The sequence below is a fragment of the Anomaloglossus baeobatrachus genome, chromosome 2 (genome assembly GCF_048569485.1).
Source record: "Anomaloglossus baeobatrachus isolate aAnoBae1 chromosome 2, aAnoBae1.hap1, whole genome shotgun sequence".
NCBI classification, from domain to species: Eukaryota; Metazoa; Chordata; class Amphibia; order Anura; family Aromobatidae; genus Anomaloglossus; species Anomaloglossus baeobatrachus.
The window spans coordinates 510761271-510776413 of NC_134354.1; the positions used below are offsets into that span (position 1 = coordinate 510761271).

Genomic DNA, 15143 nt, shown 5'->3' on the forward strand with positions numbered 1-15143 from the left:
ATGCCCTTGTGACATGAATATCTTTCTTGTAGGCCGTGTCTACTCATCTTCGATTCTCTGAAAACTGGATCTGTACAAACTACTGTACAAGTTTTACGAGAGTAAGGGCCTTGAATTTTTAAATTTCTTGTTTTCTCAGGACAACCCCTTTAAAGTGAAGGTCATTGAGACCTATCAGAATATATCACCAGTCAGTAGGCAATTTTTGGATTGTAAAATCTGTGGTTGATATTTACTCCAGTAGGATGGTATGTGATTTAGGGTTTGTTGACGTCAGTAGGAAAATCCTGGACTGTATCCCTCACAATATCAGTCATGTCAAAATGTAAACCTGCACAAATGTGTGATTCATGGATGCGTTGTCTTGTCGGCCATGTTTCCAACACATCTCGCATATCACTAAGAAAACAATCATGTAGTCCAAGCACCCGCGGTCTGGTCCTTCTTGACTTTACATTAACTGAAAAGTAAAATAACTCTGTGCTTTCCTCCTCCGATGCTTCTGTAGCTCCCTGCACGTTCCTCTACATCCCCTGATAATGTCTTGTCCCATGTAACACCCGCAGCCAACATAGACTGCAGAGATCACAGGATGAAATATCAAAGCTATAAATCCATTTATTTATTTTCCTTTTTTTTTTTTTTTCTTTTTTTTTTTTTTTTTAGTAGTAGATCATTCTGCATATCTGCTGCAAAATCTTCAACTAAATTGGCTTTTTTTCAAACTTTACCTTTCCTGCTAAATTCGTTAGGGGAAAATACTTCTCATGCTGGGGATATGAAATCTGCACCACCGATTAGTTTTCTTAGGGGATTCTCCCTGGATTTTTTTTCAACAATGTATTGATGCAATTTAGTAAAAACTATTCTTCTGCTAACATAATATGCTGTGGAATTTCTGCCTCAAAGATCTATGGCGTAGCCTTCTTTTGTGACCACACCTTATGGTAATTTTTGCATAGCCAAACTAGTCCTTCTAGTCATTATTTAATAAAGACAAATTGGCATGGATTTTACACCATCTATTCCAATACAATTTAATCACTTTATGTAAATTTGAAGAAGAAAAAAATCAGGTCATTGTTTTCATTTTCCAATCTGTTGCAGGTACCTAAAAGCTGAATGGGACGTCAAACGCAAAAGTCCAAGGGAATTTAGTAGATCCAGTATGAGAGACTTGTATCCCAAGGTTCCAAAACAGAATAACAGCACCGACTGTGGTTTGTACGTCTTACAATACGTGGAAAGCTTTGCTCAGGTTTGTACAGTCTGAAGAGGGGATGTTTTAGTCAATATACAGTGCTGTGCAAAAAATGTAGACAGGTGTGTGTGTAAAAAAAAAAAAAAAAAAAAAAAAAAAAAAGCTGTAAAATAAGAATGCTTTCAAAAATAGAATTATTATAATTTATTTTTTTCAGTTAACAATATGCAAAGTGAATTAACAAAAGAGTAATATGACCCAAACCGATATTTGATGTGATCACCCTTCGACTTCAAAATAGCATCAGTTCTACAGATTTTATAGGATTATAGGCCAGCTTACAAGTAAACAATTATGTTAAACAGGCGATAACGGGGTCATTATTTTCACATGTAGACAGAAAGTCATTAAATGAGACTAAAACAAATGTGTAGGAAGCTTAAAACTGGGTGAGGAATAGAAGCTTAAAACTGGGTGAGGAACAACCAAACTCATTACGAAGGTGACGGTGTGGAAGAACGCTTCATGTCACAGGTAGAGAAGGACAAGCTTGCAGATATTCTGGTTGGGCGGGTCCAACTGCAATAAAAAAAAAAAAAAAACGGTTTGGGACCGGACTTGAACACGAACATCTGCCTGGATGCCAATCCCCTTATGGGGACTCGAGCATTGTGCTTTAAAATTGTGATATAAAGGGCTAGGGGGATTAGAGCAGGGCCATTATACTTAATGAGTTTTCCGCACAGTTGTAACACTACTTCTGGGTCAGCTCATTAACCCTCATACATATTCACTGCTTCCCCCGCCCACTAGCAGTCCCAGAGTTTATTGGTTGCAGTCAAACTGCACCCCCACCCTGTGTGACAGTCTGTGATTGCTTGGAGTCACACACTCTGTATGGGTCCCTATATTGTAAAAATAAATAAATAAATTGGCGTAGGGTCCCCCCATATTATGATATGATTATTATGATACCCAGCGCAGATAAAGCATACAGCTACAGGCTGCCATCCCCAGCTGTGTGCTTATCTTGCCTGTGTATTAAAAGAAGAGGGACCCTATGCGGCCCCCCCCAATTTTCTGCTAGGACATGCAAATCTAATGTGGTGCACCATCACATTATGGATGTCAGGCTTGTGCATTCCTACATGAACAGTGTCCTGAAAAGTAGATTGGTCATCGTGGGCCAGTTGAATGACCACCAAGGTCTCCTGATTGGACTCCCTTAGACTTTTATCTTTGGGTCATCTGAAGGTAATTCTCTATGCTATGAAAATACAAGATGTGCAGCATATGAAACAACAGATACTGGAAGCCTGTGCTAGCATTTCTTCTGCAGCGTTGCCATCAATGTGTTAAGAGTGGGAGAAAAGGGTTGCATTGACAGTCCAACACAATGGGCAGCACCTTCAACACATTGTATAAGTGGTCATAAAATTGTAACTAGCTAATGAACGAATAATGTTATGTTAAAACCAAGCACACCATAGTTTTTCTTGTGAAATTCTCAATAAGTTTGATGTGTTACATGACCCTCTTCCCATCGGAGAAAATAAATTTGGATCCAAAATGCCCGACTTCAAAATGCCCGCCATGGTCACCACCCATCTTGAAAAGTCCCCCCACCCTCCCCCCATATAGTAATGAGCCACAAACAGGAAGTTGATATCACCAACCATTCCCATTTTATTTAGGTGTATCCATATAAATAGCCCACCCTGTAGTATAGTAGTAGTGCACCCTATGAATTCATTTGTTGGGGGCCTCCACTCTAACTACTGAGTCATCCTCAGTCCTGTAGTTGGGATTTGCTGTATTAAAGTATAGGAACTCCTTTTGGAGCCAATTTTTATAATTAAGTGCCTGTATTTTTAGCTAAAAATGTTTGCATTCGCTATCATTGTAATATCTGACTACAGAATGATCTAATAATGAATCCACCAGTGAGCTTGTTCTGAATGCAGGGCCTGTATCTTTATCCTTCTTCTTCTGCAGTCCTATCATGTGGTAATACGAGGGGCTGCTGATAACTCTTTGGATTTACCCAGAAAGAAATGATAGGATGATGAAACTTTACATTTATTCCACATAGTCTCCACTAATAACACACTTTTGACATCAGTATTCCAAGTTCTGTAAGCTTAGCAAAAAAGGATTTCGGTTGTACCTCAAACCAGGCATCTGTAGCAGCCATGGCATCAGATATGGTCTGAAATTTGGTACCCTTAAGGTGTTTCTTCAGATTTGGAAACAGATTATAGTCGGAGGGAGCTTGATCTGGTGAATAAGGTGGATGGTCAACTAGCTAGAAGCCCAGTTTTGCCTTCGTCACTTGTGCAGTGTGAGCGGGGGCGTTGTCTTGCAGGAACAAGATTCCTTTAGACAGCTTGGCGCACCATTAGGCCTTCAGAGCTGCCTTCAATTGGTCCAAAAGTTCAATGTAATACCTTAAATTGATGGTGGAACCATTTTGAAGGTAATCCACTAGCAGCACTCTCTACTTATCCCAGAACACAGACGCAATCACCTTAGTGGCTGATTTTTGCACTCTGAACTTCTTTGGACTAGGAGAACCACAGTGTCTCCACTCTTTTGATTGTTCCTTGTTTTCAGGGTCATACAAATAAATCCAGGTTTCATCCATAGTGATCCAGGAAGTTCTTATCAGTCTGGAAACGCTGACAAATGGACCGGGAAGTTTTCACTCACATGGTTCTCTGATCTGTTGTCAAACATTTGGGGACTTTGCAGATAGCTTCCTCATGTCCAAATGTTCATGAATAATGACAGAAACACCTTCACGGGTAATCCCCATGATGTCTGCTATTGCTTTAGCTGAAATACGTTGATTCTCCAGTATGAGGTGGTGCTCAGCATCGATTATCTCTGGAACAACCACTCTCGGTGGTCCAGAACGTTCCTCATAATTGGTGCTGAAGTGGCCCGTTTTAAATTTTGAAACCCAGTTCTTAACTGTGGAATATGAAGGGCATTGATTCCCCAATGTCTGTGACATATCACCATGAATATCCTTCGCAGACTTTCTTTGCAGAAACAAGAATTTTATCACTCCTCTGCTCTCAGTTGCTGTGAATATCACATTAGATTCCGCCATTTTGTTTTCCCGTGTGCGTAGAACACTGTTGCCATAAGCAACAAACACAAATTTTTGAAAACATATATTAGACACATAAGTCTTTCATGTGACATTCGGTACCATAGAAACAAAAAAAAATCATAAAACCAAAGACTTATTAGCAGCCCCTCGTAAATCAATATAGAAGAGTTCAGGAGAAGAAAGATCAGAGTTACAACCTCGCAGTCAGGAGAGCTCATCGATGCATTCAAAGTTCTCTTCTAATTGCACAGTCAGCAATGTATAGTGAAATGTAAAGTTCGTAAAAGCTAAGTGGAACAACATTTTTAATGAAATCCAGATTTAAAGATAATTTTAAACTGAACACAATGTATTTTAAGTGTTTTTTCTTTTTCTCCAAAGGTGTCGTTAAATCATTTGCCAATGCTGACATCAATAATATACAGTGCCTGCGAAAGTATTCGGCTCCCTTGAAGTTTTCAACCTTTTCCCACATTTCAGGCTTCAAACATAAAGATAAAAATTTTAATGTTATGGTGAGGAATCAACAAGTGGGACACAATTGTGAAGCTGGACAAAATGTATTGCTTGTTTTAAAGTTTTTAAAAAAATAAATAACTGAAAAGTGGGGCGTGCAATATTATTCATCCCCTTTACTTTCAGTGCAGCAAACTCACTCCAGAAGTTTGGGCCTGTTTTGCTTCAGCAGGGACAGGGAAGATGGTTAAAATTGATGGGAAGATGGATGGAGCCAAATACAGGACCATTCTTTAAGAAAACCTGTTGGAGTCTGCAAAAGGCCTGAGACTGGGACAGAGATTTGTCTTTCAACAAGACAATGATCCCAAACAAAGCAAAATCTACAATGGAATGGTTCACAAATAAACTTATCCAGGTGTTAGAATGGCCAAGTCAAATTCCAGACCTGAATCCTATCGAGGATCTGTGGAAAGAGCTGAAAACTGCTGTTCACAAACGCTTTCCATCTAACCTCACTCAGCTCCAGCTGTTTGCAAAGGAAGAATGGGCAAGAATTTCAGTCTCTCGATGTGCAAAACTGATAGCGACATACCCCAAGCGACTTGAAGCTGTAATCGCAGCAAAAGGTGGCGCTACAAAGTATTGAATTAAAAGAGGCCAAATAATATTGCATGCCCCACTTTTCAGTTTTGTATTTCTTTGTCGCTCCATTGGGAGACCCAGACAATTGGGTGTATAGCTTCTGCCTCCAGAGGCCACACAAAGTATTACACTTTAAAAAGTGTAACCCCTCCCCTCTGCCTATACACCCTCCCGTGCATCACGGGCTCCTCAGTTTTTTGCATTGTGTGGAAGGAGGCACACATCCACTCATGCTCCCATTTTAGTCAGCAGCAGCTGCTGATTTTATCGGTTGGAAGAAAAAAGGGCCCCCACAGGGCCCCCGGCATGCTCCCTTCTCACCCCACTAAGTCGGCGGTGCTGTTAAGGTTGAGGTACCCATTGCGGGTACAGAGGCTGGAGCCACATGCCGTTTTCCTTCACCATCCCTTAGAGGCTCTGGAAGAAGTGGGATCCTAACCGGTCATCCATTCACTGGGACCGGGCTCCCTCCGCAGCCCCTGTGGGAATCTGCCGGACAGGAGACTTTGTATCCTCAGGGACAGGGCCCTGCATCTAAAGGTACTCTGTGTCCCCATGGGGACGGTGCATGGAGCGCTTGTTTCACAGACGCTGCAGCAGCTGCTGGTTTTGTGACGACCGGGACTTCCGCGCCGACCGCGCCTGTTTGTCGGCCGCGGTATTAAATTTAGTCCCCGGCTTCATTGCGGCCTAGTACCATAACTCCCGCCCCCGGGCCTGCCAGTCAGGGGTAAGGGCGGGACGGTCGACCTGACGTCGGCAGTGAGGGCTGGAGCATACTTTAGGTTTACTCCCCCCCCCCCTCACTGATCACTGTGGGGCACCAGATTCCCGCACTTTACTAGTCGCCGCCCACGGCTCCCTCCTCCCCTGAGAGCTCCGGCAGCCATTTTTACACACAATCTGCCGGTGGAGGATTTCAGGAACGAGCTCTGCAGCTCTGGGAGACCTAAGGCAGGGAATCTGGTGGACACACACCGCTTTGGGCGGTCGGTAAGCCACACCGGTCACCCGGTGCTGGTCCCCCTAGGGTGCCGTAGTGTGTGTATATATATATATATATATATATATATATATATATATATATATATATCTATATATATATATATATATCTCTCTATATATATATATATATATATATATATATATATATATATATATATATATATATATATATATATATATATATATATATATATATATATATATATATATATATATATATATATTTTCTCTGTTCGGCCGGGTTGTTTTGCTTTTGGCTATATACCCTCAGTGATCACTCTCCTAGGAGACAACAGCATGTCGTCCACAAGGAGCAAGGGCGCTAAGGCAAAGGGTTTTTTTGCAACCTGTACCTCTTGTGCGGCTATGTTACCTGCAGGTTCCACCTACCCTCACTGTGAGCAATGCTCGACCCCTGTTGCACTTGCTCAGCCGGAGCCTCGGGCACTAGTGGGCCCCTCGGCTCAAGCAGACCCTCCTGCTTCCCCTGTCCAGGCGGCAGGGACAGAGTTTGCAGTTTTTGCTGAGAAACTCTCTGAGTCGCTTTCACAATCCATGGCTCAGTCTATGGACAAATGGTCTGCCAAGCTACTAGAAGCCTTGCAGTCCAGACCGGTCCTTACACAGGCCCCGGGCACTGTTGGATCATCGCCTCCAGGCCCCTCTCGGTCTGCGCCGCAGCGTGCTCCCGGGGTGGCCCCTAGGTCTCACGTGGAGGACTCCGGCACGGACCACAGTCCCAGACCGGCTAAGGGGGCCCGCTGGGAATCTTCCCCGACTTCTTCACGCTGCTCGGGGTCTCAGCTTGAGGACTCTCTGGAGGATGAGGCGGACGTCGCAGCTCAGGGCTCTGACCCTGACGTTGCTCTCAATCTTGATACACCTGAAGGGGACGCCATAGTAAATGACCTTATAGCGTCCATCAACCAGGTGCTAGATCTTTCTCCCCCAACTCCACCTATAGAGGAGTCGGCTTCGCAGCAGGAGAAACACCAGTTTAGGTTTCCCAAACGTACACGGAGTGCGTTTTTCGATCACTCTAACTTCAGAGATGCTGTCCAGAAGCCCAGAGCGGTTCCGGACAAGCGCTTTACTAAGCGCCTTAATGACACACGTTACCCCTTCCCTTCTGACGTAGTTAAGGGTTGGGCTCAATGTCCCAAGGTGGATCCTCCAGTCTCTAGACTGGCGGCTAGATCTGTAGTATCAGTTGCAGATGGCTCATCGCTCAAGGATGCCACTGACAGGCAGATAGAGCTCCTGGTGAAATCCATCTATGAAGCCACAGGCGCGTCTTTTGCCCCGGCCTTTGCAGCCGTGTGGGCACTCCAAGCTATCTCAGCTTGTCTGTCTGAGATTAATGCGGTCACACGTACCTCTGCTCCGCAAGTTGCGTCTTTGACTTCTCAGGCGTCGGCTTTTTCGTCCTACGCCATGAACGCCGTCCTGGACTCTGCTAGCCGTACAGCGGTAGCATCCGCTAATTCGGTGGCAGTCCGCAGGGCCATGTGGCTACGCGAATGGAAGGCAGACTCTGCTTCCAAGAAGTTCTTAACCGGTTTGCCGTTTTCTGGCGACCGATTGTTTGGCGAACGATTGGATGAAATTATTAAGGAATCCAAGGGAAAGGACTCGTCCTTACCCCAGTCCAAACCGAAGAGACCTCAACAACGGAAAATACAACTGAGGTTTCGGTCCTTTCGGCCCTCAGCCAAGTCCCAATCCTCCTCGTCCAACAGGCCAGAGAAGGGCCAGAGGAACTCTTATGCGTGGCGGTCTAAGTCACGCCCCCAAAAAAACGCCGGAGGCACAGCCTCCAAGGCGGCCTCCTCATGACTTTCGGCCTCACCGAACCGCATCCTCGGTCGGTTGCAGGCTCTCCCGCTTTTGCGACGCCTGGTGGTCATCCAGCGGTTCGGGTGGATCATCAACTTCCCAAAGTCCAAGTTGACACCGACCCAATCACTGACTTACCTCGGGATGGAGTTTCATACTCACTCAGCGGTAGTCAAGCTACCGCTGGACAAACAGCTTTCGCTGCAGACAGGGGTGCAATCTCTTCTTTGGGGCCAGTCACACCCCTTGAGGCGCCTCATGCACTTCCTGGGGAAGATGGTGGCAGCAATGGAGGCAGTGCCCTTCGCGCAGTTCCATCTGCGCCCACTCCAATGGGACATTCTCCGCAAATGGGACAGGAGGTCGACGTCCCTCGACAGGAACGTCTCTCTTTCCCTTGCAGCCAAAACCTCTCTTCAGTGGTGGCTTCTTCCCACTTCTCTATCGCAGGGAAAATCCTTCCTGCCCCCATCCTGGGCTGTGGTCACGACGGACGCGAGCCTGTCAGGGTGGGGAGCTGTTTTTCTCCACCACAGGGCTCAGGGAACCTGGACTCCGATAGTCTTCCCTTCAGATCAATGTTCTGGAGATAAGGGCAGTGTATCTAGCCCTAAAGGCGTTCCATCGGTGGCTGGTGGGCAGGCAGATCCGCATACAGTCGGACAACGCCACGGCGGTCGCGTACATCAACCACCAGGGCGGCACGCGCAGCCGTCAAGCCTTCCAGGAAGTCCGGCGGATTCTGCTGTGGGCGGAGGCCACAGCCTCCACCATCTCCGCAGTTCACATCCCGGGCGTAGAAAACTGGGAAGCAGACTTTCTCAGTCGTCAGGGCATGGATGCGGGGGATTGGTCTCTTCACCCAGACGTGTTTCGAGAGATCTGTCGCCGCTGGGGAACGCCGGACGTTGATCTCATGGCATCACGGCACAACAACAAGGTCCCGGCCTTCATGGCACGGTCTCAAGATCACAGAGCTTTGGCGGCGGACGCGTTAGTTCAGGATTGGTCGCAGTTTCGACTTCCTTATGTGTTTCCTCCTCTGGCGATGTTGCCCAGAGTGTTACGCAAGATCAGATCCGACTGTCGTCGCGCCATTCTCGTCGCTCCAGATTGGCCGAGGCGGTCGTGGTACCCGGATCTGTGGCATCTGACGGTGGGTCAGCCGTGGGCGCTTCCAGACCGCACAGACCTGCTGTCACAAGGCCCGTTTTTCCATCTGAATTCTGCGGCCCTCAACCTGACTGTGTGGCCATTGAGTCCTGGCTCCTAGCGTCGTCGGGTTTATCGCAGGATGTCATTGCCACTATGAGACAGGCCAGGAAGCCAACGTCCACCAGGATCTATTACAGGTCGTGGCGGATCTTCTTGTCCTGGTGCTCTGATAAGGGTTTTACTCCCTGGCCTTTTGCCTTACCCATTTTTCTTTCATTCCTTCAATCCGGAATGGACAAGGGTTTGTCTCTCGGCTCTCTCAAGGGACAAGTATCGGCGCTCTCAGTATTTTTTCAAAAGCACCTGGCAAGGCTTCCGCAGGTCCGCACGTTCCTGCAGGGAGTTTGCCACATAGTTCCACCCTACAAGCGTCCGCTGGAACCCTGGGACCTTAACAGGGTGTTAATGGCTCTTCAAAAACCACCTTTCAAGCCGCTGAGGGATGTTTCTTTATCACGTCTTTCGCAGAAGGTGGCTTTTCTTGTGGCAATTACCTCACTCCGAAGAGTGTCGGAGCTTGCAGCGCTGTCATGCAAATCCCCTTTCCTGGTTTTTCACCAGGATAAGGTGGTTCTGCGTCCTATCCCGGAGTTTCTCCCTAAGGTGGTATCTCCTTTTCATCTCAATCAGGATATCTCCTTACCGTCATTTTGCCCTCATCCATTTCACCAGTGTGAAAAGGATTTGCATTCATTAGATCTAGTGAGAGCACTCCGGCTCTACGTGTCTCGCACGGCGCCCCTGCGCCGTTCAGATGCGCTCTTTGTCCTTGTCGCTGGCCAGCGTAAGGGTTCGCAGGCTTCCAAGTTAACTTTGGCTCGGTGGATCAAGGAACTGATTCTTGAAGCCTACCATTCTTCGGGGCTTCCTCTTCCTTCGGGGCTGAAAGCCCATTCTACCAGAGCCGTGGGTGCGTCCTGGGCATTGCAACACCGGGCTACGGCTCAGCAGGTGTGTCAGGCAGCTACCTGGTCTAGTCTGCACACCTTCACAAAACACTATCAGGTGCATACCTATGCTTTGGCAGACGCCAGTCTAGGTAGGCGAGTCCTTCAGGCGGCGGTTGCCCACCTGTAGGAAGGGGTCGTTTTTCGGCTCTGTTATTGAGGTATTCTTTTACCCACCCAGGGACTGCTTTTGGACGTCCCAATTGTCTGGGTCTCCCAATGGAGCGACAAAGAAGGGAATTTTGTTTACTTACCGTAAATTCCTTTTCTTCTAGCTCCTATTGGGAGACCCAGCACCCGCCCCTGTTCCCTTCGGGCTGTTTGTTCTTTTGTGTACACATGTTGTTCATGTTGAATTGTTCTTTTGGTTCATGGTTTTCAGTTCTCCGAACATCCTTCGGATTGAATTTACCTTAGACCAATTTATAAGTTTCCTCCTTCCTGCTTTTGCACCAAAACTGAGGAGCCCGTGATGCACGGGAGGGTGTATAGGCAGAGGGGAGGGGTTACACTTATTAAAGTGTAATACTTTGTGTGGCCTCCGGAGGCAGAAGCTATACACCCAATTGTCTGGGTCTCCCAATAGGAGCTAGAAGAAAAGGAATTTACGGTAAGTAAACAAAATTCCCTTCTTTTTGCAAAAATGTAAAATAAGCAAATTTCGTTCACCTTCACAATTGTGTCCCTCTTGTTCTTGATTCTTCACCATAAAATTTAAACTTTTTATCTTTGTATGAAGCCTGAAATGTGGGAAAAGGTTACTTTTGCAAGGCACTGTATGTGTATATTTGCGTGTATATATGTATGTATATATAATGTGTGTGTGTGTGTGGGCTGAATATTATGTAATATATTTACATACTCCGCTTTATATATCTAATATATAAAGCGGAGTGTATGTGTGTGTGTGTGTGTATGTCCGCTAAAGGAATCCGCACCGTCACATTTACAATCACGAAATTTTTTACAGACACTCCATGTGACCCAGGGAACGTCATAGACTATGTTTGGGTGGCACAATTTAACTCCGCCCTTTTACAATTACTCTCCAAAAATCCTGCCGCCATTAAACTGAATGGAGGTGGGAGCTAGTGTTATATATAGCACCTGTCAGTGGTTGCTATAGGAACAAAATGAACTGTTAGTATGAGAAGCTTATGTGTGAGTGAGAGAGACAGAAATATATATATATAATATAATATATGTGTGTCTGTATACTCTCCCCCACCCCTTTTTTTCCTCTCTCGTATAGCACCCCACTATCTTTGTAATAAAGATATTTGCAAATGTGGCGCTCTTTTAGTATTGTGTGTCATTGTATATAAAAAAAAAAACTGATGATGAGATACATCAAGTTTCACTTTTGCTTGTTCTTCCCTTGCTTGATGCTGCTTTCTTATGACTATAATATTATACTTTTAATCTTGTATTAAAAAAAAATGTTACCTTAAAGAAACATTTTAACTTTTGCTTTCCTTTCAGAAGCCTATTGAAAGCTTTGAACCTCCGATGCATTTGGAGAATTGGTTTCCGGCAAGTGTGGTTAAGAATAAAAGGGATAAGATTAGAGACTTGATTCTACAGCTCCATGTGCAGCAATCTAAGAAGCGCTAAGGACACAACCACTGCCTTATCCCATCCTCATGTCACAGCAATAGGAGGCTAGTTTACTGTGTATTTATGGAAAGACTGAGCTGAAGATACTGAATGTGTTTGTAATTATTTATATTTAGGAATATCCTTGAATGAATAAAAAGAAAATGGGAATATAAAACTTTAGCAAACCTTTTGTGGCTACATGTTCTTTGAATATGTGATTTATTTATTGCTGAAATGCTTTTAATATTAAAAAAAAATAATAATTTTTCCAAATAATTTTAATGACCATGTAAACTTCTACTTCCTGTGCAGAGATGTGTCAATAGTAATAAACCACAGAGTAATCCTGTGTAGTCTGATCCTGCATTTATATTCCTTGCTTTCTGAGCTAGCAAACTGGGGGGGAGGGGGGGGGAGATGGGACTTTGTTTTTCTTTTTGTTTGTTTTTTTTCCACTTTGGAAACAATGAAATATTAAAAAATATATATTGTATACCTTCCATTTTTTTTAATGTTGTACTTATTCCATTTTCACCTCCCCTTTATTAGGATATCCCTTTTTAGATAGTGTATTACCCATAGATGTTTGGGTTGTGTTTTTTATTACATTTGTACATTTACGCTTTTATTTTCATATTTCATTCTGCACCTCTCCCTGTGTCCTGATACTGGTCCTCGTGAACTGTCATACTTGAATGACTCTTCTTAGTACATATCTATTCTCAGTGAAATGAAGATGTTACTGTGATTGTTTTATCAGTCTGCTGGATGGTGGACTTTCCTGTCAGACCCCATAGACAGTGGTTCGTCACGTTTAACTTTTAGCCTTAAAATTAAAAATGAAAGCCATAAAATTCTATTTAAATGCAGCTTCACAAGTGCTAAAGTGAGGAATACCGCTATGCAAGCTCTTGTGATATTTCTGACCAAAACATGTGTTTAAAACTTCATTAAGGCTATGTGCCAATAATGCTTTTTTGTGTGCTTCCTTTCTCCACATAAAAAAGCATGTTTTGGCAGGAAAAGGGTAACTGAAAAATGTGCATTTTTTTATTGCATTTACGCATTTTTTCACACTTTTTTTTTGGCTTCTTTTAGTCATGGCGATCGCAGGAGTTCAGGCGCTGTACCCCCACGATCAGCGCTGGGTGTCCAGCTGATGTTCCAGCCAGGACCCGGCTCTCACTGCCCGGAGCAGTGCCTGCACCGCTGCCGGCAGTTGAACACCCTGACTGCTGCAATCAGTTTGATCGCAGCATTCAGAAGGCAGGTGGAGGAATTGCTTACCTCTCCCTAGCGATCGGGTCCCTGTAATGCGATCACAGGGATCCAATCGCTGCTACAGTAACCCTGGGTCGTCACCATGACTACCCTGGGTTACTGAGCTATGGAAAGCCTCACACACCATGCTGTATGCACAGTGTATAAGACGAAGTGTTGCACTATAATCCCCTTTAGTAATAAAGCATTGCAGAGGATTATAGAAATGCACAAAAAAATCCCAAAACAATTGACATGCTGCTTCTTTTTTCAGCAACAAAATCTGCAAGAAAAAAGAAGCACCGAGTGTGCAGCAAGTCACGATTCTCATAGACTTTGCTGGGATGCCTTTTGCTTGCTTTATTGATTAAAATAAGCAAGGGGGAAAAAAAGCTCATGGGCACATAGTCTAAATTTAAATTTACAGTACTTGAAAGAAATATAAGGTAGTACTGTGTCATCAGATTTCACATTACAGGTTGGGTACAAGAGTTTTACTTTTGACCCCATACATTTTATCATTAAAAGTGGGAAAAATCCAAATATGGCGAAATAGCAAATGAAAAGCAAATTTGGTAATTATTTTATTCACACCCTTCAATTTTGGTAAAAATGACTTGGAAATCTTATTCTCCAGGTTAGTGGGCTTACTGCGATACCACACATGCATCATTTTTATTTTAAACTAGCTGTAATACCCGGGCGTTGCCCAAGATAGTAACTGTCTCTCTGTCTCTCTCCCAGTCTCTGTCTGTGTGTCGCTGTCTGTCTGTCTCTCTCTGTCTCTTCCCTTGTCTGTCTGTGTCTATGTCTCTGTCTGACTATTTCTATCTGTCTCCATCCCTGTGCCTGTCTGTCTCTCTCTATGGGTGGAAACACATCTATGCGAGTAAAATCGGTCCGACTGGGCTGAAAAAAACTCGGCTGATTTTAGTTCACGTTAGGTGCGAGTGCAACGCAAGTGCGATGCTATTTCTGAGATTTTACTAGCGTGTGTAATGCGTGTGTAATGCGTATTTTTTACTATGTCATCTGCCATTCAGCGCTGCTACATGGCCGCTGACAGCAGACACAGACAGCCATGTAGCAGAGCTGAATGGCAGATGACAGCAGACACAGACAGAGCCGCACTGTCAGAATGAACTCGGGTGAACTTCACCCGACTTCATTGTCATGCTGCGGCTCTGTCTGTGTCGCGTCCTGATTAGCGGTCACCAGTGAAGGGCTCACCGGTGACCACTAATCCCCCGAGTGACTGAAGTTAGCAGCCCTCTCTCATACTCACCGATCCCCGGCGCGGCGCTGCACGGCTTTCTCACTGCTCCGGCGGCTTTTACTATTTTGAAAAAGCCGGCCGCTCATTAAACAATCTCGTATTCCCTGCTTTCCCCGCCCACAGGCGCCTATGATTGGTTGCAGTGAGACACGCCCCCACGCTGAGTGACAGGTGTCTCACTGCACCCAATCACAGCAGCCGGTGGGCGGGTCTATACTGTGCAGTGAAATAAATAAATAAATAATTAAAAAAAATGGCGTGCGGTCCCCCCCAATTTTAATACCAGCCAGATAAAGCCATACGGCTGAAGGCTGGTATTCTCAGGATGGGGAGCTCCACGTTATGGGGAGCCCCCCAGCCTAGCAATATCAGCCAACAGCCACCCAGAATTGCCGCATACATTATATGCGACAGTTCTGGGACTGTACCCGGCTCTTCCCGATTTACCCTGGTGCGTTGGCAAATCGGGGTAATAAGGAGTTATTGGCAGCCCATAGCTGCCAATAAGTCCTAGATTAATCATGTCAGGCGTCTATGAGACACCCTCCATGATTAATCTGTAAGTTACAGTAAATAAACACACAC

The 15143-nt window shown here is 45.0% G+C and overlaps 1 protein-coding gene across 2 annotated transcripts in view; it reads left to right on the forward strand.

The window, feature by feature from the left end:
• Positions 1-12420, forward strand: part of SENP7 (SUMO specific peptidase 7) — a 168422-nt gene extending 156002 nt beyond the window's left edge. For both annotated transcript variants that reach the window (XM_075336527.1, XM_075336528.1), the window contains exons 20-22: positions 33-101; positions 1108-1258; positions 11906-12420. In XM_075336527.1, the coding sequence (XP_075192642.1) occupies positions 33-101; positions 1108-1258; positions 11906-12037 (352 nt within the window). In that variant the 3' untranslated portion in view covers positions 12038-12420. The remainder of the gene's footprint in view (positions 1-32; positions 102-1107; positions 1259-11905) is intronic.
• Positions 12421-15143: the final 2723 nt, after the last annotated feature.